Source organism: Hypanus sabinus, chromosome 12 (assembly GCF_030144855.1).
Source record: "Hypanus sabinus isolate sHypSab1 chromosome 12, sHypSab1.hap1, whole genome shotgun sequence".
Taxonomy (NCBI): Eukaryota; Metazoa; Chordata; class Chondrichthyes; order Myliobatiformes; family Dasyatidae; genus Hypanus; species Hypanus sabinus.
Genome location: NC_082717.1, coordinates 111,888,561 through 111,910,837, shown reverse-complemented (window position 1 = coordinate 111,910,837; position 22,277 = coordinate 111,888,561). Strand labels below are relative to the sequence as shown.

General features: G+C 49.0%; 1 protein-coding gene across 3 annotated transcripts in view; it reads right to left on the bottom strand.

The window, feature by feature from the left end:
* Positions 1–22,277, bottom strand: part of LOC132403297 (thrombospondin-2-like) — a 271,139-nt gene that overhangs the window by 211,092 nt on the left and 37,770 nt on the right. For all 3 annotated transcript variants that reach the window (XM_059986753.1, XM_059986752.1, XM_059986754.1), the window contains exons 5-6: positions 5,214–5,410; positions 3,991–4,131 (exon numbers count right to left, since the gene is read on the bottom strand). In XM_059986753.1, coding sequence (XP_059842736.1) covers positions 3,991–4,131; positions 5,214–5,410 — 338 coding nt within the window. The remainder of the gene's footprint in view (positions 1–3,990; positions 4,132–5,213; positions 5,411–22,277) is intronic.

Here is a 22,277-nt window from a genome sequence, read left to right as displayed (position 1 = left end):
CCAGCTAAATTTTTTTTCCCTTTCTTCCCACTGTGTGAAGCATTCCCGATGATTCTTGGCATTTTCATGAACACTAATCCTGTCAGGTGCTTTCCACTGGTTGAATCCACTTTCCTGCTCCAATGTGGATTGATGGTCTGACTGGAAATAGAGAAGACAACAGATACAAAATGCAGGCATTTTAAGAAGGGGAATAGACCAGCCATGAGCGAGTCACTTCCTCACCACGACCATTTCCCAATTTCCTCTTGAACCAAGTTTTGTTCATTGAGCGGTTATTTGTTGGTAAGAAAGTCCCCTCACTGTTCTGGAAATACTTAGAACCCAGCTTTATTATTTCTGTTCTCAACACGTCAGGCAAAATTGCTTTTCCAGTGTCCTTGTTGAACTTCAGAAGTTCAATGTCATGCTGTTTAATCACTTCTGGTATTACAGTTCGAGCTGTTTGACACCATCCAGTTCACTAGGTTCAGTGTCGTCAGGTTCAATCTTGTCAGGTAAAATCTCGCCAATAAACTCAACATCACCACCACCACCATCGTCTTCCCCTCCTGTCATGTCCACGTTCTCTGTGGCAGCCTCACTCTTAATCTCGTCACACTCGGATTTAACTGACTTGACTTCCTCCTCGGCTTGTGACACATTTGTATCTGATCCACCTTTGGATTCTAACAAATTTGTAGCAGGTGCAGGCAACTCCATGTTGAATTACTTGTTCCAGGCTTTTCAAAGAAGGCATGAAGAAATTGCTCGACTTCTTCGCTTCCTCCACCTCCAACTTCCATCCCTTCCGTCCTTCAGCTCCACTTTCCTTCCTCTTTGTGAAGAAACGTTTCATGGTCTTTTTACACAATGCTCTGAAATAAGTCCACCCTAGTGCTCCTCACCCATGATAATCAATGACAGATCATACATAGAAACACAGAAAGCCTACAGTACAATACAGGTCTTTTGGCCCACAAAGTCGTGCTGAACATGTCTCTACCTTAGAAATTACTAGGCTTACCTATAGCCCTCAATTTTACTAAGCTCCATGTACCTATCTAAAAGCCTCTTAAAAGTCCCTATCATATCTGCCTCCACCACCAATGATAATCAAAGGCAGATCATACATCTGAAGAAAATTCTTTTTTTACTATCTGAGGTTGGCTTGTCTGACTTTAGTAGAAACTGCTTAGTGGTGCCACACTTCAAGTGGCGCCCAGGGCACTTGCCAAACCTTAGATACGCCATTGACTCCACAGTCAGCGAGCCATGTCCAATTCTACGGTTAGCAACCCTTCCTCAAAATTCCAACCCAACAACCTGTGTACAATTCCACTCCAGTAACTCTTGTACAATTCCACTGTCAGCAACCCATGTTTAATGCCACCACAGTGACCCCAGTTCAATTCCACCATCAGCAGCTCATGTTTAATGCCACCCCAGTGACCCCAGTTCAATTCCACGGTCAGCAACCCATGTTCAAGTCCTGCCCAAAAACCGGTGTTTTATTCCACTGTCAACACTGTCAGTAACTGTCACTGTCACTGTCAGTAACCCATGTTCAATTCCACTGTCAGAAACCTGTGCTCAATTGCACCCCAGCAACCCGTGTTCAATTCCACCGTCATCAACCCGTGTACAATTCCACCGTCAGCAACCTATGTTGAATTCCATCATCAGCAATCCATCTTTAATTCCACTCCAGCAAACCGTGTTCAATTTCATGATCAGTAAACCGCATTCAATTCCACACCAGCAACCTGTGTTCAGTTACACCCCAGCAGCCCGTGTTCAATTCCACCCCAGCAACCCGTGTTCAATTCCACCCCAGCAACCCGTGTTCAATTCCACCCCAGCAACCCGTGTTCAATTCCACCCCAGCAACCCGTATTCAATTCCACCCCAGCAACCCGTGTTCAATTCCACCCCAGCAACCCGTGTTCAGTTACACCCCAGCAACCCGTGTTCAATTCCACCACTGTGTAAGAAGTTATTAGGTTCTCCCTGTGACTGCTTTGGTTTTGTCCGGGTGCTCCAATTCCCCGCACATTCTAAAGATGCATGGATTAGTAGGTCAAGAGTGCAATGGGGGACAGGTGTGCCCACTGGACCGAAGGACCTGGTACCATGCTGTAAACCAGATCCTGGATAATGCGTACCTCCCTCATTCACAACGAGAGAAGTTTGTTTATGGGCTCCTCCAAAGCAGAATTCAGTTCATCAGTAATTTTCACAAGGTAACTAGTTATTGAGGATGTGTTTGCTGGAGCGGGAAGTGGGATTAATGTAAGGACTCAGAGGGTGGCACAAGCTGCAATCAGAGGAATTTGATTTGGATAATTACAAGGAAGGCTATGGTCTAGATAGGACAATGCAGAATAACAGTTCGGCATGGACTAGATGGGCTGAAAGGCCTGTTTCTAAGCTGTAGGGCTCTATGATTCTATAAGTCTTTCAATAAGCAGTGACAAGGATCAGAAGCAGCAGAGTCTCCTCCTGCATTGCTTGAAAGCAGTGTGGGCTTGCCACAGCCTCTGTTGATTACTTCCATGGCCAGAGGACATTCTCCTCAAATCGAGATACAGCAGAATGCAGATTGCTCTCACTTCGGGCTTCTCGCCACGGCCCAGAAGAGGAGCGGATGTGGGAGTGGTGAGCAGAGAGGAACAATCCTCAGGGAGCAATGAGATAACCCTTGAATTACATGGTGCTTGCTGGCCTTGGCATGACCCAAAACACTTAAACAGCCAGTATGTTACTGCAGGTAGACTCCGTGGGCAGCTGGTGTGCCGCAAACTCCCATAAAGGTTAATAAGCTACGAGCTGTTGTACGGATGTCAGCTGAGGGAAAAATTCGTGCCAGTGAATCAGGGAGAAGTCTTTAATTCATTTGGAGCTCCACCCCTGAAATAATTAAAGACACGTTCAGGTAGCTTATCCTTCTGCCAGGCTCGTGGGAATGGATCCACTGAGGACCAAAACTATTCACAGACTGCAAATACATCTGTTACAAATCGGATTTTAAAAGTCATTATTCACAGTGGTTCTCTTGCAGCCTGGAAGCTGGCTGAGGGTGAATGACACTGCCTCTCCACCATGTCTTCCAGTTCCAGGCTCCCCAGCTCCAAGGAGCTGAGCCGTGCACTCAGACGGACGCAGTTACCGTTGAGCAGGGGAGTGCGTGGAGCAAACCTTGGGCTGGGGGTGAAGTGGCTGTGTCTGATTATTATCAGTGACCCTGGTTGCTCAACAGAACTGGCATTTCAGCCCAATTAGCTTCGGTTGCTGCTCCTGCTGATGGGACAAGACAGTGGCATAACGTCATTACATCACCGGCAGCCCAGATTCAATCCCCCCCACTGCCTGTCAGGAACACGTACGCTTCCTCCGTGGCCGCGTGGGTTTCCTCCCACAGGCCAAAGACGTGCGGGTTTGTAGGTTAGTTGGTCACATGACTGGAATTGAGCAGCCAGCCTCATTGAAGGGGCCTGTTACCATGCTGTTTCTCTAAATAAATTAAAATAAAAACAGCCTCACGCTCCCCTTCTGTCCTCCTTCTGTTCACCTAGCTTCATCTAAAATCCGACTCTAATGCAGTCTGGCTGGAGGGGGTCCTCCTGAATCCATACTGAGAACTTGGTCCAAACGCAGGTAAACGGGACTGACTTAAGAAAGTCAATATGGTCAGCACAGACAAGCTGGGCTGAAGGGCCTGATTCCTGTGACCCTAAGAACAGTGTCCTTGTTGTTTCTTTAACACAGATTGTCCCAAGGGTCAAAGCACACCTGCAGTAATTTCACATAAATACTGAGAAGTATTTAGCAGAAACATATATTCTGGAGAGGGATTACTTCCCGTCTCCAAACTCTGTGCTTCTTCCGGAACCTTAAGAAAATTTTGTGCCTTCATTTTAAGAAACAGACCTGTGCAATTCACCAGCTGGCCACTTAGCGACATGCCAACTGCTGGCACTGCCTGGTGTGCCCAAAGGGAACCCAGCTCACCTGGCATGTACATTTTGTACAGCTGTCCACCGTCCACTCTTCATTGTTGTCAAAGAGCCGCCCACTGTGCCAACATTGCCCTGGACGCACCTTCTTCAGCGACTCCTCCAGGATGTCCCGAATTATCACGTTTTCTTCTGTCTGCGAGAAAAATAACATTGGCCAGGGCAGGAAGGTTACTGCTTCATCTGTATTTTACACCCAGACACTGAGAAACATGCCCTACTTTACATACTTTCCCCTTTCATGTTCCCCTTGTAACCATATCCAGGAATACAGCCAACCGAAACACAGAAAAAACTTGGTTCTTCTGGGGCCAAGATACAAAACACAACACCAACAGGCACGCACAGCACAAGTCACACATAACATGTATAATTACAATAGCAACAGTCACACACAAGTCACACATAACATGTATAATTACAATAGCAACAGTCACACACAAGTCACACATAACATGTATGATTACAATAGCAACAGTCACACACAAGTCACACATAACATGTATAATTACAATAGCAACAGTCACACACAACACAAGTCACACATAACATGTATAATTACAATAGCCTGAAAACAGAGTCAGAAATACTAATCTAGCCCAAGTCTCTATGTCATGGCCTGCAAGTTGATTGTGCATGGGATGTTGTGCACAGTAAGAAATATATTTGTGTACCTGCATTTACCTGTGTACACAGTGTGAAGTATATTCCCATGTTCCCCTGTATACATAATGAGAGGTACATTCCTGTGTAGCCGTGTTCAGCTAGACAGACAGTGTGAGCTATATAGTATTTCTGTGTATTTATGTTTGCCCGTGTACACAGTGTGAAGTACATTCCCTTGTTTCCCTTTATTCCTAATACGTGGTCCATTCCTCTCCACTTGTGTTCCCTTGTGCACATACTGTGAAGTATATTCCTATTTTCCCTTGTACAGACAGTGTGAGTTATATTTTTGTTTTTCCACATACACAGGATGAGTTATATCCCTTGGTTTCCCCATAAATACACCATCTGAAGTATGTCCCTGTGTACCTATGCTCTCATGTACACAGTGTGAAGTGTATACTTGTGTACTCGTGCTTCTCCATATCCACAATGTGGGGTATTTCCCTGTGTGTTCCCCATGTACACAGGGTGAGGTGTGTACATGTGTTCCCCTGTATACATGGGGTGACATGCATTGTATTTAATAAAAGTCTACTTCTGTGTACCTACCACTTTAACTAGTCCATCAGCCAGAGTGCTGACAAGAACCCTTAGTCCATTCAGCTCTTTAAACATGTTTCCAATGTCCGAGCAGGAGTGGTCACAGAAATCCACCACTTTGTTGGTTTTCTGGCCAATGAACTCATTCTTCATAGCCGGGCTGACCGCTGTGAACTCGTGGCTTTCGTGACTGCTCATGGCCTCGGCTGTGAAAGAACAAGAGGTAAAATCTGCAGTGTTGGATTAAGCGGCTGGGCAGGTCAGGAGCGTCAAGATTTCAAAACTGCTGCTCATCAAGTGCTACTGACATGCTAATTCCACTTACTGGAGATCCAAAAACATCAGAACACTGAACCAACAAGAAGCTGCCCCTTTATCATGAGGAATGGGCTTTGACAGTCTTGCTAGTGATCCAAATCATTCTGGCTTCAGAAGCTGTACTGTGGGGGGACCAGTTCCAGAATCCACATACAGCCAAAATAATCACTGCTGAGGACTGGAGAGGGTAACGGTGACAGAAAATCGATGGAAAACCAATAGGAAGTCTGCTGCCTTTACCAATGACCACACATCCTTTCAGCGCCTCGGCCCACTGACTAAAGATTACCACTGAGAATGTACTGCAGCCGAGTTCCCCCTCAGAGGGTGAGGAACAAACACCGTCGCAGAATGTTGCTGGAATTATTTTTTTGGGGGATTTTTTTTAGTAAGTGGGGAGGGCATGCTGGTTTAATAAGAGCATAAGATATAGGAACAGAAGTAGGCCATTCGGCCCATTGAGTCTGCTCCACCATTCAATCATGGGCTGATCCAATTCTTCCAGTCAACCCACTTCCCTGCCTTCTACCCATACCCTTTGATGCTCTGGCTAATCAAGAACCTATCTGCCTTAAATGCACTCAATGACTTGGCCTCCACAGCCACTTGTGGCATAAAATTCCACAGATTTACCACCCTCTGACTAAAGTAATTGCTCCGCATCTCAGTTCTAAGAGTATGTCCTTCAAACCTGAAGTCGTGCCCTCTTTGTCCTAGACTCCCTACCATGGGAAATAACTTTACCATATCTAATCTGTTCAGGCCTTTTAACATTTGGAATGTTTCTATGAGATCCCCCCTCATTCTCCTGAACTCCAGGGAATACAGCCCAAGAGCTGCCAGACATTCTTCATATGGTAACCCTTTCATTCCTGGAACCATTCTCATGAATCTTCTCTGAATCCTCTCTAATGTCAGTATATCCTTTCTAAAATAAGGTGCTCAAAACTGCACATAATACTCGAAGTGCAGTCTCACGAGTGCCTTATAGAGATTCAACATCACATCCCGGCTCTTATATTCTGTACCTCTAGAATTTGCAGGTACGATTGAAACACAGAGGTCTGAGACCCCAACTTTTACATTATCCTGCTCACAAATGTATAGTCCATGGAAAATGAAACTGAAGACCTCGGAGCAAGATTGCAGCACCAGAGGGAGATCAGGGACTGCTGAGTATCTTGCTTCATGGAAATATGAATTTTAGACACAGTGTTGCAGCCAGTTAATAAAAATATAGAAACATAGAAATCTACAGCACATTACAGGCCCTTCGGCCCACAATGTTGTGCTGAACATGTAACCTACTCTAGAAGCTACCTAGAATTTCCCTACTGCATACTGCTATATTCTTCTAAGGTCCATGTACCTATCTAAGAGTCTCTTAAAAGACCCCATTGTATCCACCTCCATCACCTTTACTGACGGTGCATTCCATGCACCCACCACTCCCTGTGTGAAAAACTTACCCCTGACATCCCCCTTGTATCTCCTTCCAAGCACCTTAAAACTATGTGTTTGCCATTTCAGCCCTGGGAAAAAGCCTCTGGCTATTCACACAATCAATGTCTCTCATCATCTTATACACCTCTATTGGGTCACCTCTCATCCTCCATCACTCCAAGGAGAAAAGGCCAAGTTCACTCAACCTATTCTCATAAGGCATGCTCCCCAATTCAGGCTTCATGTTTGTAAATCTGCTCTGCACGCTCTCTATAGTATCCACATCCTTTCTGATCCTGAAGTGATCAGAACTGAACAGTACTCCAAGTGGGTTCTAACTAAGGTCTTAATAGAGCTATAACATTACTTTACAGCTCTTGAACTCAGTCTCACAGTTGATGAAGGCTAACATGCCTTATTAACAACACTGCCAATCTACGCAGCAGCTTTGAGTGTCCTATGGATATGGACCCCAAGATCTCACTGGTCCTTCACACTGCCAAGTGTCACGAGGTGGGGACGAGGGTGCTGGGTGAGGACCCACACGCAGGACACAAACACGTCTTTCTTAGGTACAATAAAATAGCATTTATTACTCGCTACACAGAAGATCGGGAAATCGAGGCAGACAAAGAAACACGAACCTCGGACTAGGAGACAGTGGGAACATGGACAGCCGCAGACCTTGGTCTCGGACAGCGGGAACAGGGACAGCCGCGGACCTTGGACTCGGACAGCGGGAACAGGGACAGCCGCAGACCTTGGACTCGGACAGCGGGAACATGGACAGCCGTGGACCTTGGACTCGGACAGCGGGAACAGGGACAGCCGCGGACCTTGGACTCGGACAGCGGGAACATGGACAGCCGCGGACCTTGGACTCGGACAGGGGGAACAGGGACAGCCGCGGACCTTGGACTCGGACAGCGGGAACATGGACAGCCGCGGACCTTGGACTCGGACAGCGGGAACAGGGACAGCCGCGGACCTTGGACTCGGACAGCGGGAACAGGGACAGCCGCAGACCTTGGACTAGGACAGCGGGAACAGGGACAGCCGCGGCTCTTGGACTCGGACAGTGGGAACAGGGACAGCCGCGGACCTTGGTCTCGGACAGCAGGAACAGGGACAGCCGCAGACCTTGGACTTGGACAGTGGGAACAGGGACAGCCGCGGACCTTGGTCTCGGACAGCAGGAACAGGGACAGCCGCGGACCTTGGACTCGGACAGCGGGAACAGGGACAGCCGCGGACCTTGGTCTCGGACAGCAGGAACAGGGACAGCCGCGGCCCTTGGACTCGGACAGCGGGAACAGGGACAGCCGCGGACCTTGGACTCGGACAGCGGGAACAGGGACAGCCGCAGACCTTGGACTAGGACAGCGGGAACAGGGACAGCCGCGGCTCTTGGACTCGGACAGTGGGAACAGGGACAGCCGTGGACCTTGGACTCGGACAGCGTGAACAGGGACAGCTGCGGCCCTTGGTCTCGGACAGCGGGAACAGGGACAGCCGTGGACCTTGGACTCGGACAGCGGGAACATGGACAGCCGCAGACCTTGGACATGGACAGGGGGAACAGGGACAGCTGTGGGCCTTGGACTCGGACAGGGGGAACAGGGACAGCTGCGGGCCTTGGTCTCGGACAGCGGGAACAGGGACAGCCGCAGACCTTGGACTCGGACAGCGGGAACAGGGACAGCCGCAGACCTTGGACTCGAACAGGGGGAACAGGGACAGCCGCGGACCTTGGACTCGGACAGCGGGAACATGGACAGCCGCAGACCTTGGACATGGACAGGGGGAACAGGGACAGCTGTGGGCCTTGGACTCGGACAGGGGGAACAGGGACAGCTGTGGGCCTTGGACTTGGACAGCGGGAACAGGGACAGCCCCGGCCCTTGGTCTCGGACAGCGGGAACATGGACAGCTGCGGCCCTTGGACTCGGACAGTGGGAACACGGACAGCCGCGGACCTTAGTCTCGGACAGCGGGAACAGGGACAGCCGCGGACCTTGGACTCGGACAGCGGGAACAGGGACAGCCGCAGACCTTGGACTCGGACAGTGGGAACACGGACAGCCGCGGCCCTTGGACTCGGACAGGGGGAACATGGACAGCCGCGGACCTTGGACTCGGACAGCGGGAACAGGGACAGCCGTGGACCTTGGACATGGACAGGGGGAACATGGACAGCCGTGGACCTTGGACTCGGACAGCGGGAACAGGGACAGCCGCGGACCTTGGTCTCGGACAGCGGAAACATGGACAGCCGCGGACCTTGGTCTCGGACAGCGGGAACAGGGACAGCCGCGGACCTTGGTCTCGGACAGCGGGAACAGGGACAGCCGCGGACCTTGGACTCGGACAGTGGGAACAGGGACAGCAGCAGACCTTGGACTAGGAGACTAGGACCTTGATTCACCGCCACCAGACACGTGGACACCAAAACACAGGACAAGGAATCTTAAACCAGGACTCCTCCTTCAGATCAGACACCGAGCCGGGACTCTTCAAGGGGTAGACACAGACACTGGGCATGAACATCGAGCCAGGACTCCACCTTCCACTCAGACACAGAGCCGGGACTCTTCGAGGGGTAGACACGGACACTGGGCATGAACATCAAGTCAGGACTCTGCCTGTCTTGTATGAAACCACACCTGATGAGGTAACCACAGGAAAGTTAAATATCTCAGTCCCAGGTGGAGCATTAGCAATGTCAGACTCCCAGATGCCAGAGGAATTCTGTTTCTTTGACTTCCCCATTGGGGAAGTATTTTCCTGTTTAGTGAAGAACGCAGGTGAATGGCTTATATTTCCTGGTGATCTCGAGTCACTCCTTGCGGCAGAATCTGGGCCACGACCTCTTCACACAAGCAACGGCATCGGAAGCGATTCATTACTTGGGGGCAGCCTCTGTTCGATAGGCTCTGCTTCCCTTTCCCTTCGCTGAGGAGCCTGGACTACACTCTGGTGACGGAAGGTGAATTGCTGGTACTCCGATGCGGGCTGGGTCACTGGCGATGGAAGGTAAATTGCTGGTACTCCGATGCGGGCTGGGTCACTCTGGTGACGGAAGGTGAATTGCTGGTACTCCGATGCGGGCTGGGTCACTCTGGTGACGGAAGGTGAATTGCTGGTACTCCGATGCGGGCTGGGTCACTGTGGTGACGGAAGGTGAATTGCTGGTACTCCGATGCGGGCTGGGTCACTCTGGTGACGGAAGGTGAATTGCTGGTACTCCGATGCGGGCTGGGTCACTCTGGTGACGGAAGGTAAATTGCTGGTACTCCGATGCGGGCTGGGTCACTCTGGTGACGGAAGGTGAATTACTGGTACTCCGATGCGGGCTGGGTCACTCTGGTGACGGAAGGTGAATTGCTGGTACTCCGATGCCGGCTGGGTCACTCCGGTGACGGAAGGTGAATTGCTGGTACTCCGATGCGGGCTGGGTCACTCTGGCGACGGAAGGTGAATTGCTGGTACTCCGATGCGGGCTGGGTCACTCTGGTGACGGAAGGTGAATTGCTGGTACTCCGATGCGGGCTGGGTCACTCTGGCGACGGAAGGTGAATTGCTGGTACTCCGATGCGGGCTGGGTCACTCTGGTGACGGAAGGTGAATTGCTGGTACTCCGATGCGGGCTGGGTCACTCTGGTGACGGAAGGTGAATTGCTGGTACTCCGATGCGGGCTGGGTCACTCTGGTGACGGAAGGTAAATTGCTGGTACTCCGATGCGGGCTGGGTCACTCTGGTGACGGAAGGTGAATTACTGGTACTCCGATGCGGGCTGGGTCACTCTGGTGACGGAAGGTGAATTGCTGGTACTCCGATGCCGGCTGGGTCACTCTGGTGACGGAAGGTGAATCGCTGGTACTCCGATGCGGGCTGGGTCACTCTGGTGACGGAAGGTGAATTGCTGGTACTCCGATGCGGGCTGGGTCACTCTGGCGACGGAAGGTGAATTGCTGGTACTCCGATGCGGGCTGGGTCACTCTGGCGATGGAAGGTGAATTGCTGGTACTCCGATGCGGGCTGGGTCACTCTGGTGACGGAGGGTGAATTACTGGTACTCCGATGCGGGCTGGATCGCCCTGGTGACGGAAGGTGAATTGCTGGTACTCCGATGCGGGCTGGGTCACTCTGGCGATGGAAGGTGAATTGCTGGTACTCCGATGCGGGCTGGGTCACTCTGGCGACGGAAGGTGAATCGCTGGTACTCCGATGCGGGCTGGGTCACTCTGGCGACGGAAGGTGAATTGCTGGTACTCCGATGCGGGCTGGGTCACTCTGGTGACGGAAGGTGAATTGCTGGTACTCCGATGCGGGCTGGGTCACTCTGGCGACGGAAGGTGAATTGCTGGTACTCCGATGCGGGCTGGGTCACTCTGGTGACGGAAGGTGAATTGCTGGTACTCCGATGCCGGCTGGGTCACTCTGGTGACGGAAGGCGAATCGCTGGTACTCCGATGCGGGCTGGGTCACTCTGGTGACGGAAGGTGAATTGCTGGTACTCCGATGCGGGCTGGGTCACTCTGGTGACGGAAGGTGAATTGCTGGTACTCCGATGCCGGCTGGGTCACTCTGGTGACGGAAGGCGAATCGCTGGTACTCCGATGCGGGCTGGGTCACTCTGGTGACGGAAGGTGAATTGCTGGTACTCCGATGCGGGCTGGGTCACTCTGGCGACGGAAGGTGAATTGCTGGTACTCCGATGCGGGCTGGGTCACTCTGGCGATGGAAGGTGAATTGCTGGTACTCCGATGCGGGCTGGGTCACTCCGGTGACGGAAGGTGAATTGCTGGTACTCCGATGCGGGCTGGGTCACTCTGGCGACAGAAGGTGAATTGCTGGTACTCCGATGCGGGCTGGGTCACTCTGGTGACAGAAGGTGAATTGCTGGTACTCCGATGCGGGCTGGGTCACTCTGGTGACGGAAGGTGAATCGCTGGTACTCCGATGCGGGCTGGGTCACTGTGGTGACGGAAGGTGAATTGCTGGTACTCCGATGCGGGCTGGGTCACTCTGGTGACGGAAGGTGAATTGCTGGTACTCCGATGCGGGCTGGGTCACTCTGGTGACGGAAGGTAAATTGCTGGTACTCCGATGCGGGCTGGGTCACTCTGGTGACGGAAGGTGAATTACTGGTACTCCGATGCGGGCTGGGTCACTCTGGTGACGGAAGGTGAATTGCTGGTACTCCGATGCCGGCTGGGTCACTCTGGTGACGGAAGGTGAATCGCTGGTACTCCGATGCGGGCTGGGTCACTCTGGTGACGGAAGGTGAATTGCTGGTACTCCGATGCGGGCTGGGTCACTCTGGCGACGGAAGGTGAATTGCTGGTACTCCGATGCGGGCTGGGTCACTCTGGCGATGGAAGGTGAATTGCTGGTACTCCGATGCGGGCTGGGTCACTCTGGCGACGGAAGGTGAATTGCTGGTACTCCGATGCGGGCTGGGTCACTCTGGTGATGGAAGGTGAATTGCTGGTACTCCGATGCGGGCTGGGTCACTCTGGTGATGGAAGGTGAATTGCTGGTACTCCGATGCGGGCTGGGTCACTCTGGTGACGGAAAGTTAATTGCTGGTACTCCGATGCGGGCTGGGTCACTCTGGCGATGGAAGGTGAATTGCTGGTACTCCGATGCGGGCTGGGTCACTCTGGTGACGGAAGGTGAATTGCTGGTACTCCGATGCGGGCTGGGTCACTCTGGTGACGGAGGGTGAATTACTGGTACTCCGATGCGGGCTGGATCGCCCTGGTGACGGAAGGTGAATTGCTGGTACTCCGATGCGGGCTGGGTCACTCTGGCGATGGAAGGTGAATTGCTGGTACTCCGATGCGGGCTGGGTCACTCTGGTGACGGAAGGTGAATTGCTGGTACTCCGATGCGGGCTGGGTCACTCCAGTGACGGAAGGTGAATTGCTGGTACTCCGATGCGGGCTGGGTCACTCTGGCGACGGAAGGTGAATTGCTGGTACTCCGATGCGGGCTGGGTCACTCTGGTGACGGAAGGTGAATTGCTGGTACTCCGATGCGGGCTGGGTCACTCCGGTGACGGAAGGTGAATTGCTGGTACTCCGATGCGGGCTGGGTCACTCTGGCGACAGAAGGTGAATTGCTGGTACTCCGATGCGGGCTGGGTCACTCTGGTGACGGAAGATGAATTGCTGGTACTCCGATGCGGGCTGGGTCACTCTGGCGACAGAAGGTGAATTGCTGGTACTCCGATGCGGGCTGGGTCACTCTGGTGACGGAAGGTGAATTGCTGGTACTCCGATGCGGGCTGGGTCACTGTGGTGACGGAAGGTGAATTGCTGGTACTCCGATGCGGGCTGGGTCACTCTGGCGACAGAAGGTGAATTGCTGGTACTCCGATGCGGGCTGGGTCACTCTGGTGACGGAAGGTGAATCGCTGGTACTCCGATGCGGGCTGGATCACTCTGGTTTGTCGTAGCAGCAGCGATTTGAGACGGCTTCTTAACACTCGCCCCGAACGGCTAAAGCCAGGGGCTTATAAGCTGCCGGTTCGAGTGGAGGATGATTACCTTGATTGCGAAGCTTAAGGGACGTGTGAAACGGAATTAGAAGGGAACAAGGAGTCAATGTTCTGGATTGCAACCTAACTAAGCTTAAAGGGGAACCGATCCAGACCATGACACCAAGTGTCTTACCATTAATTTTATATTCTGTCTTCAAGTTTGACCTATCAAAATGAACAACTTCTCACTTATCCAGGTTGAACTCCACCTGCCACTTCTCAGCCCAGTTCTGCATCCTATTGATTGCCCACTGTAACCTCTGACAACCCTGCACACTATCCACAACACCCCACCTTTTTTGTCTTCAGCAAACTTTCTAACCCACCCTTCTACTTCCTCATCCAGGTCATTTATAAAAATCACAAAGAAGAGGGATTTCAGAACAGATCTCTTATGAGCACCACTGGTCACCATCATCCATGGAGAGCACAAACCATCGACAACCACCTTTTACCTTCTGTGGGCAAGACAATTCTGGATCCACAAAGCAAGATCTCCTTGGATCCCATGCCTCATTACTTTCTGAATGAGCCTCACATGGGGAACCTTATCAAATGCCTTACTGAAATCCATAATGGCTTTCCATTTTCTGCAAAGACAGGTCAGTTGAGTCTTTTAGAAGTAGAGAAGGGGATGTATGCTTCATGATGAACTCATTGTGGTGCACAGACATGACTGTTCCGTCCCAGTTCTCCTCACCAGTCCTGGGACACTTAACGGTCAAGTGCCATTCATTTTATCTGTCATCCTGGTAGGCGTGTACATTCTGCCTCAGGCCAAAGTCAGGTGGTTACTGGAGGAGCTGAGCACTGTGATCGACAAGTGTGAAACAGCACACCCTGGTGCCTTCACTACCCTTTCAGGGATTTCAAAATCAGGCCAGCTTGAAAAAGTCTCTGAATAACTACTACCAACATATTACCTGTGGAGCCAACACACTTGACCACCATTGTACCACCAGGTAGAATATTTAGCCTTCCATCCCACGGCCACACTTTGGAAAGACCAATCACCTGGCTGTGCTCCTACTCACAGGACATAGGCAGAGACTAAAGGTGACAGCACCATCTGGTGAGGACCAAGGAGGCAGAAGAGTGTTTATGGGACTGCTTTGTCAGTGGACTGTTCAGGGACTCTGAATCAGGTTTATTATTACCGGCACATGTCGTGAAATTTGCATCTATGGATCTGAATGAATATGCCACATTTGTCCTTCATCAAGGCCTGTGTTGGATGAACATACCAGACCTATGCAAACCAAAACCATGGATGAACCAGGAGAATCCTAATCTGCCAAGGGCTATATCCATGGCATTCAAGACCGGTGATCCAGAACTATACAAGACTTCCAGCTATGATCTACCAAAGGCTATTTTAAGACTGCGAAAACAATTCCTATTGAGGTTAGAGATGGAATTGGATGCACATCAACTCTGGCAGGTGAAAGGCTGTGGTGCTTCACTCGCAGGTGAGCTCAATGCTTTTTGTACAGCTTTGAAAGGGAAAATAAAACTACACCTGTGTGAATCCCTGTCGTATCTGATCCTGTGATTGCTGTCTCGGAGGCTGGCATTAGAACATCTTTAATGAGGTTGAAACATCACAAGGCCTCAGGCCCTGAAGGTATATAATGGTAAAAACCTGTTCCAACTAACTGGTCAAGGACATCTTCAATCTCTCACTATTGCAGTCGTTGGTTCACACCTGCTTCAGAAGAATCATAACAGTGCCCAAGAGGAGCAGGGTGAGATGCCTCAATGACTGTCACCCTGTTGCATTCACATCTACAGTGATAAAGTGCTTTGAGTGTCATGGCCAGAATCAACTCTTGCCTAAGTAAGGTCTTGGACCCTCTGCAACAATAGATCAACAGTGGATTCACTCTCACTGCCTCTCCACTTGACCTTGGATCACCCGGACAGTAACAACATCTACATCAGGCTGCTGTTTATTGATCACAGCCTTCAACACAATCATACCCTCAGTTCTAATCAATAAGCTCCAAACCCTGGGCCTCTGTACCTCCCTCTGCAACTGGATCCTTGACCTCCTCATCAGGAGATCGCAGTCTGCGCCGATCAGTCAATGACAATCAGCACTGGTGCACCACAAGGATGCATGCTTGGTCCACACAACTGTGTGACTAGGCATAGCTCAAATGTCAAGTATAAATTTGATGATGACACAACTACTGTTGGCAGAATTTCAGATGGTGACAAGGAGGTGTACAGGAGTGAGATAGGTCAGTTGTTGAGTAGTGTTGCAACAACAGCCAGTAAGACCAAGGAATTGATCTTGGACTTCAGAAAAGGGCAGCCAAGAGAACACATTCTAGTCCTCATTGAGGAATCGGAAATGCAAAGGGTGAGCGTTTCAAGTTCCTGTGTGTAAACATCTCTGAAAAGCTATCCTGGGCCCAACATATTGATGCAATCATAAAGAAGGCACAACTGTGGCGACATTTCATTTGGAGCTTGAGGAGAGTTGGTACGTCGTTGGAAGCTCTTGCAAATTTCCACTGAGGTTCTCTGCAGAGCATTCTGACTGGTTGCATCACCGTCTGGTATGGAGGGGCCTCTGCACAGGATTGGAAAAGGCAGCAGGAACTTGTAAGCTCAGCCAGCTCCACCACGGGCACGAGCCTCCCCAGCATCGAGGACACCTTCAAAAAGGTGGCATCTATTATTCAGGACTCACATCAGCCAGGAATGCCCTCTTCTCATTGCTACCATCAGGGAGGAGGTACAGAAGCTTGAAGATACACAGTCAACATGTCAGGAACAGCTTGTTCCCCTCCACCATCAGATTTCTGAATGGACCATGAACCCACTATTTTTTCCTTTTTTCTCTTTTTGCACTACTTATTTAACTTTACATATATTTCTTATTGTAATTTACAGTTTTATTAACAATATCTTGCAGTGTACCGGTGCCACTGCACAGTTTATTTCATGACAAATGCCAGTGATGCTGAACCTGATGCTCTCCAGTGCCTCTGCCAACAAGGTGGGTTCTAACACGACAGGCATCTTCTCCCCACATCAAGGTCTGGTAGCACAGTTCAATTGGGCAAGGACGAAAGAAGCTTCAGAGAGCAGTAGACTCTGTCAGCCTTGCGGGGTCTTGCAGTGCACAGATTTCTTCTATAACAGCAGTGCACTGACTGGATATCCTGAGGTTGTAGGAAGTTCTCCTAAATGGATGCTTCTCTCACTTTCCATTTTAAGCACGGAACATAGAACATTACTGGGCTAATTTTTTTTACCCTACTCTAAGATCAATTTAACCCTTCCAGTCCTGCATTTTTTATTCATCCATTAACTGATCTTAAACTTCTGCAATGCATCTGCCTATCACAGACCCTGCCAATGCATTTTACACACCCACCACTCTCTGTGTAATAAACACAGCTCTGACATCCCCTCTATACTTTCCTCCAAGCATCTCAAAATGATGCATCCTCATATTAGTCATTTCCAACCTGGGAAAATTACCTCTGGTTTTCCACTTGATTTACAGCGTGTATCTCTCTTATCACCTTGTGTATCACTACCAGGTCACCTCTCATCCTCCTTCACTCCAAGAGAAAAGCCTAGTTTTCTCAACCTCTCCTCATAAGACAGGCTCTCTAATCATAGTAAATCTTCTCTACCCCTCTCTACAACTTCCACGTTTTTTCTATAATGAGGTGACCAGAATTGAACACAATATTCCAAGTGTGGTCTAACCAGAGTTTTATAGAGCTGCAACATTACCTCGTGTCTCTTGAACCCAATTCTCTGACTTATTAAGGTGAGCACACAATGAACTGGTAACTTTTGTAACAGATGATACAGCCTTTCATTTTACAGTGGACCTGGTAATTTGTTCTGATTGGCATGGGAAATCATGTGGTTAGCACCAGGCTATTACACCGTCAGAGATCCTGGGACATATCCCGCCACTGTCTATAAGGAGCTTATATGTTCTCCCCATGACCACATGGGTTTCCTCTGGGCTCTCTGGTTTCCTCCCACAATCCAAAGATGTAATGATTAGACGGTTAATGGTCACATAGAATCATTGGGCAGTACAAGCTCATTGGGCCAGAATGGCCTGTTACTGTGCTGTATCTCTAAACAAAAATAATAAAATTGAACAGGCTAAATGGGAAAAAATCATCATGTGACCAAGATGGCGGCACGACGCAGTTTGCAGCAGCCTCTCCAGAGTTGATATCTGTTATTTGTTAAGCAGGGTGCCATGCATAATCCTAATCTGATGAAAAACGGACGTGGGAGCATGACGGAACATCTGGAAATCTCTAGGAAGGCCTTCTTAATTGCTGCTGCTGCTGCTGTGAGGTCCGGGTCTCTGTTGAGAAGAACAGGCTCCCAGTCCTCAGGGCCGTGTTACTGGTGGCTGTTGGCGGGGGTATCGTAGTGCGCTCAGCAGAGGATGGTGCTCGGAGAAGCTGTGCTGGAGGGGATGGTCGGAGGCTCAGAGGTTCGACGGACTCAGAGTCCGTTGCGGTCGAGGCGCTTTCACTGTGTGCTGCGTCTGCGAGGCTGGATTCGACAGAGCATTCATTGTGTGCTGAGTTGGACGGCGCCGTGGAAGTCCATAGCGGGGGTATTCTCTTTGCCACCTGCGTGCAGGACCCTGAGGACTTGTGGAAACTGTGTGGTGGTTTCTTTCCAACTTATAGTCAACATCTTTGGACTATTTTTACTGTGCCCATGGTCTGTTTTTTATCAATTATGCTATTGTTTGCACTGTTGTAACTATATGTTGTAACTATGTGGTTTTGTGCAGGTCTTGTAGCTTTAGTTTTTGGTCTTGTTCTGTCTGGGGGATCTGGAGCTCCTTTCTGGGGAACGCGCTAAGACGGTAGCGCGATATTAATACGCAGCAGCCTCTCTGGACTCTGGATTGGGGATTGCCAAATGTTATGTGGATTTTCTGGTGTAGTCTGCTTTGTCATGTGCTTTTGTGATATCGTTCTGGAGGAACATTGTCTCATTTTTTAACTGCATTGTATTTGTGGTTGCTAAATGCCAATAAATTGAATCTGAAATCAGGTACTGAGTGTTAGTGCTTCATCATGCATTGGTTATATTAGTTATTAAAGCAATTTGAGCCCCTTATCGAAGCAAAAAATATGTCGGCATTGGAGAGGGTCCTGACAAAGTTCATGAGAATTATCCTAGTAATGGAAGGGTGAATCTATGAGGAGTGTTTGATAGTTCTGGGCCTGTACTCACTGGAGTTTAGAAGAATGAGGGGGGATCTCATTGAAACCTATCAAATATTGAAAAGCCAGAATCTAGTGGATGTGGAGAGGATGTTTCCCACAATGGAGGAGTTGGGCACAAGAGGGCATAGACTCAGAATAGGACATCCCTTTACAACAGAGATGAGTAGATTTTTTTGATCCAGAAGGTAGTGAATCCATGAAATTCATTGCCACAGAAGGCTGTAGAGGCCAAGATATTGGGCTTATTTAAAGTAGAGGAATATCTTCTTGATTAGTAAGGGCTTCAAGTGCTATGGGAAGGAGAATGGGGTTGAGTGGGAATAATAAATCAGCCATGATTGAATGGCAGAGCAAACTCAATGAGCTGAATGGTCTTATTCTGCTCCTATGTCTTATTGTCTTCTGGAATTATATCCACCTGAGCTAGTTACTCATTGAGTAGACACCTTTAAGGGAGTTCAAAGGAATAGAACATAGAAAAGAACAGGAACATGCCCTTCAACCATGATGTCTGTACCCACCAAGAGGCCAATGTGTACTGCGCATCTGCCTACATGGTCTCTCTCTCCCTCAATATGAACTTTACATCTGCCTACATGGTCTAAATCCCTCAATATGAACCACATCAATCTTCATGGTCTATATCCCTCAATATGAACCACATCAATCTTCATGGTCTATATCCCTCAATATGAACTGCACATCTGTCTACATGGTCTATATCCTGGAGCATATCACAAGTCCTAATTATATGACCACTGACGCCAGGTAGACAATCTCTGAAGGGTATTGATAATGGCCGGGGTCACCCATCTTGTAAAGTCACTGCTTCGGTTTTACTTGCCATTAAGTATTCATGCCCTCTCTGCGTTTCCTCAGCAGAACAATATCAATCTTAAATAATCAATAACAGGGTTAAGTGGGAGATCAGGAAGAGGTTTTTTGCCCAGAAGATGGTGGACATCTGGAAAGAGAACATGCAGAAAACTACGTCACATTTAAACAGCACTTTTTATTTGCACCAAGGTCTTGCTTTCACGTGTTTTTTTCTTGCTCTCTTCACTGTCTTGTGTACCATTCAGTGGCCCATTTATTAGGTACAGGCATGTAACCTGGTATGGTCTTCTGCTGCTGTAGTCCATCCACTTCAAGGTTTGACTTGTTGTGTGTTCGGAGAAGCTCTTTTGCACACCACTGTGTGGTTATTTGAGTTACGGTCACTTTCCTGTCAGCTTGAACCAGTCTGACATTCTCCTCTGACCTCTTTCATTAACAAGGTGTTTTCACCCAGACATCTGTGGCTTACTGGATATTTTTTAGGTTTTTTTAACTATTATCCATGAAAATCCCAGGAGATCAGCAGTTTCTGAGATACTCAAACCGACCCGCCTGACACTAAAGTTCATTCCACAGTCAAACTCACTGAGATCACATTTCTTCCCCATTCTGATGTTTGCCCTGAACAACAACTGAACCTCTTGACCATGTCTACGTGCTTTCATGCATTGAGTTGCTGACACATGATTGGCATTAACGAGCAGGTGTACAGATGTACCTAATAAAGTGGCCACTAAGTGTGCAGTAACTATATTCTGTGTGTTGTGCTGCAAGCAAGTTATTCATTGTACCCGTACCTCACTGTCATTGTGCATGTGACAATAACTAAGACTTGACTTGAAATGACTTGGTAGACCGGTAACCCGCAAGGCTACATACTATTGCTGAAAAGTGGGATTGGACTAGGAGGAATTTTTCCACCAACACAGACCTGATGGGCCAAATCACCTTCTTTCTTTCTGTAAATCTTCTGTGATTCTGCAACGGATCAAAGGAGGCCAAGGAGAGAATCATGTGACGGAAAAAGTCCGACAGCACTGCTGGAAGTGGACAAGACCCAAAGTGAACAGGCTTTCTTCAACCAGCCCTAATGCGGCACAGCTCGAATAAAAACCCAAGAGAAATCCAGAAGGAGACTCACAAAATTCTGCAGGAACCCAGCAGGTCAGGCAGCATCTATTGAAAGGAATGCAGAATCGACATTTCGAGCTGAGACACTCCAACAAAACTGGTGAAGAGTTTCGGCCAGAAATGTTGATTTCTTTCTCCTTTCCAGCCAGAGTTGCTGAGTTTTTCCAGCACTTTGTGTGCATTACCATGGAAACACTCTTATCACTCATAAACCCTGATTAGGAGTCCGATAGCGCTGAGCGGGTTGGCGATCTTATTGCAAGTGTGTAGAGTAACATCAAGTGATCGGGCTATGACTGTGAATATGACCATAAGACATAGGAGCAGAATTCGGCCATTCGGCCCATTGAGACTGCCTTGCCACTTGATCATGGCTGATTTATTATCCCTCTTCACTATAAGAAACATCCTCTCCACATCCACTCCATCTCAGCTATTCAATCCTCACTGGCATTTCTCACTCTGTTGCAATCCAGCAAATGACTCCCTTTAGCAGCCAGAACAGCACAACGTGTAAAGGCAAACAAAGAGGTTTCAGTACCTACACAAAACCACAACAAAATTATTACTATTTCTGTATTTCCACTGAATTATATCCTGTAGCATTTTTAATAACAATATCCTATCTTCATTAGGTAGTGGGGTGGAGATACATTTCTACCTAAGGAGGTGTAAGGCACTCCTTCCCTCTCCTATCCTGCAGGTCAGCCCTGGGCAAGGCGTAGTACCTGCTTAGCCCCCATCCCCTGATCAGGGTCATGTGAAGCCATGAGAGCAGATGGTGCATTGTCGTATGAGAAGCTGGTGCATATCACAAGTCCTGGTCATGTGACCACTGATGCAAGCAGACAATCTCTGAAGAGTATTGATAGTGGCTGGGTTCACCTGTCCTGTAAAGACGCTGCCCAGAAGAAGACAATGGCAAACCACTTCTGTAGAAAACTTTGCCAAGAACAATCATACTTATAGACCATGATTGCCCACGACATACGACACGGCATATAATGATGACAATTCTATCTTCACACCATGTTCCCCACAAGCAAGCCTTTTCAGCAGCACTGACTGTAATCCATGGTGTGGTAGCAATCCGGTTAGTGCACCGGCTGTAAGATTGGGATTTGAATCCTGGCACTACTTGTATGTTCTCCCTATGTCTGCATGGGTTTCCTCCAGGTGCTGGAAGCAAGGTGACACTGGCCTTGGTCAACACTTACTTCAGATTTCCAGCATCTGCAAGAATTTGCTGACACCAGGAGGCACGACAAAATCTTGCAGGTGGCCGGAAATCTGAAATGAAAACAGATAATACAGGGAATACTTAGCATCTCAGTCAGCATGCGTGGAGAGAGAAAACGAGATTGTGGCCTTTTAAGAAAATGTTTCATCAGAGTCTCTTTGATACTTTGTTCATTAAATCCATCCCTGTATCTAATTCTGATGAACATTCACCAGTCTGAAATTTCCCACTCCACATATCCTGCTTGGTTTGCCGAGTATCCTCAGAACCTTTTTGTTTATGGAGCTGTTTCTGACCAAGAGGTACTCTAGTAAATGGC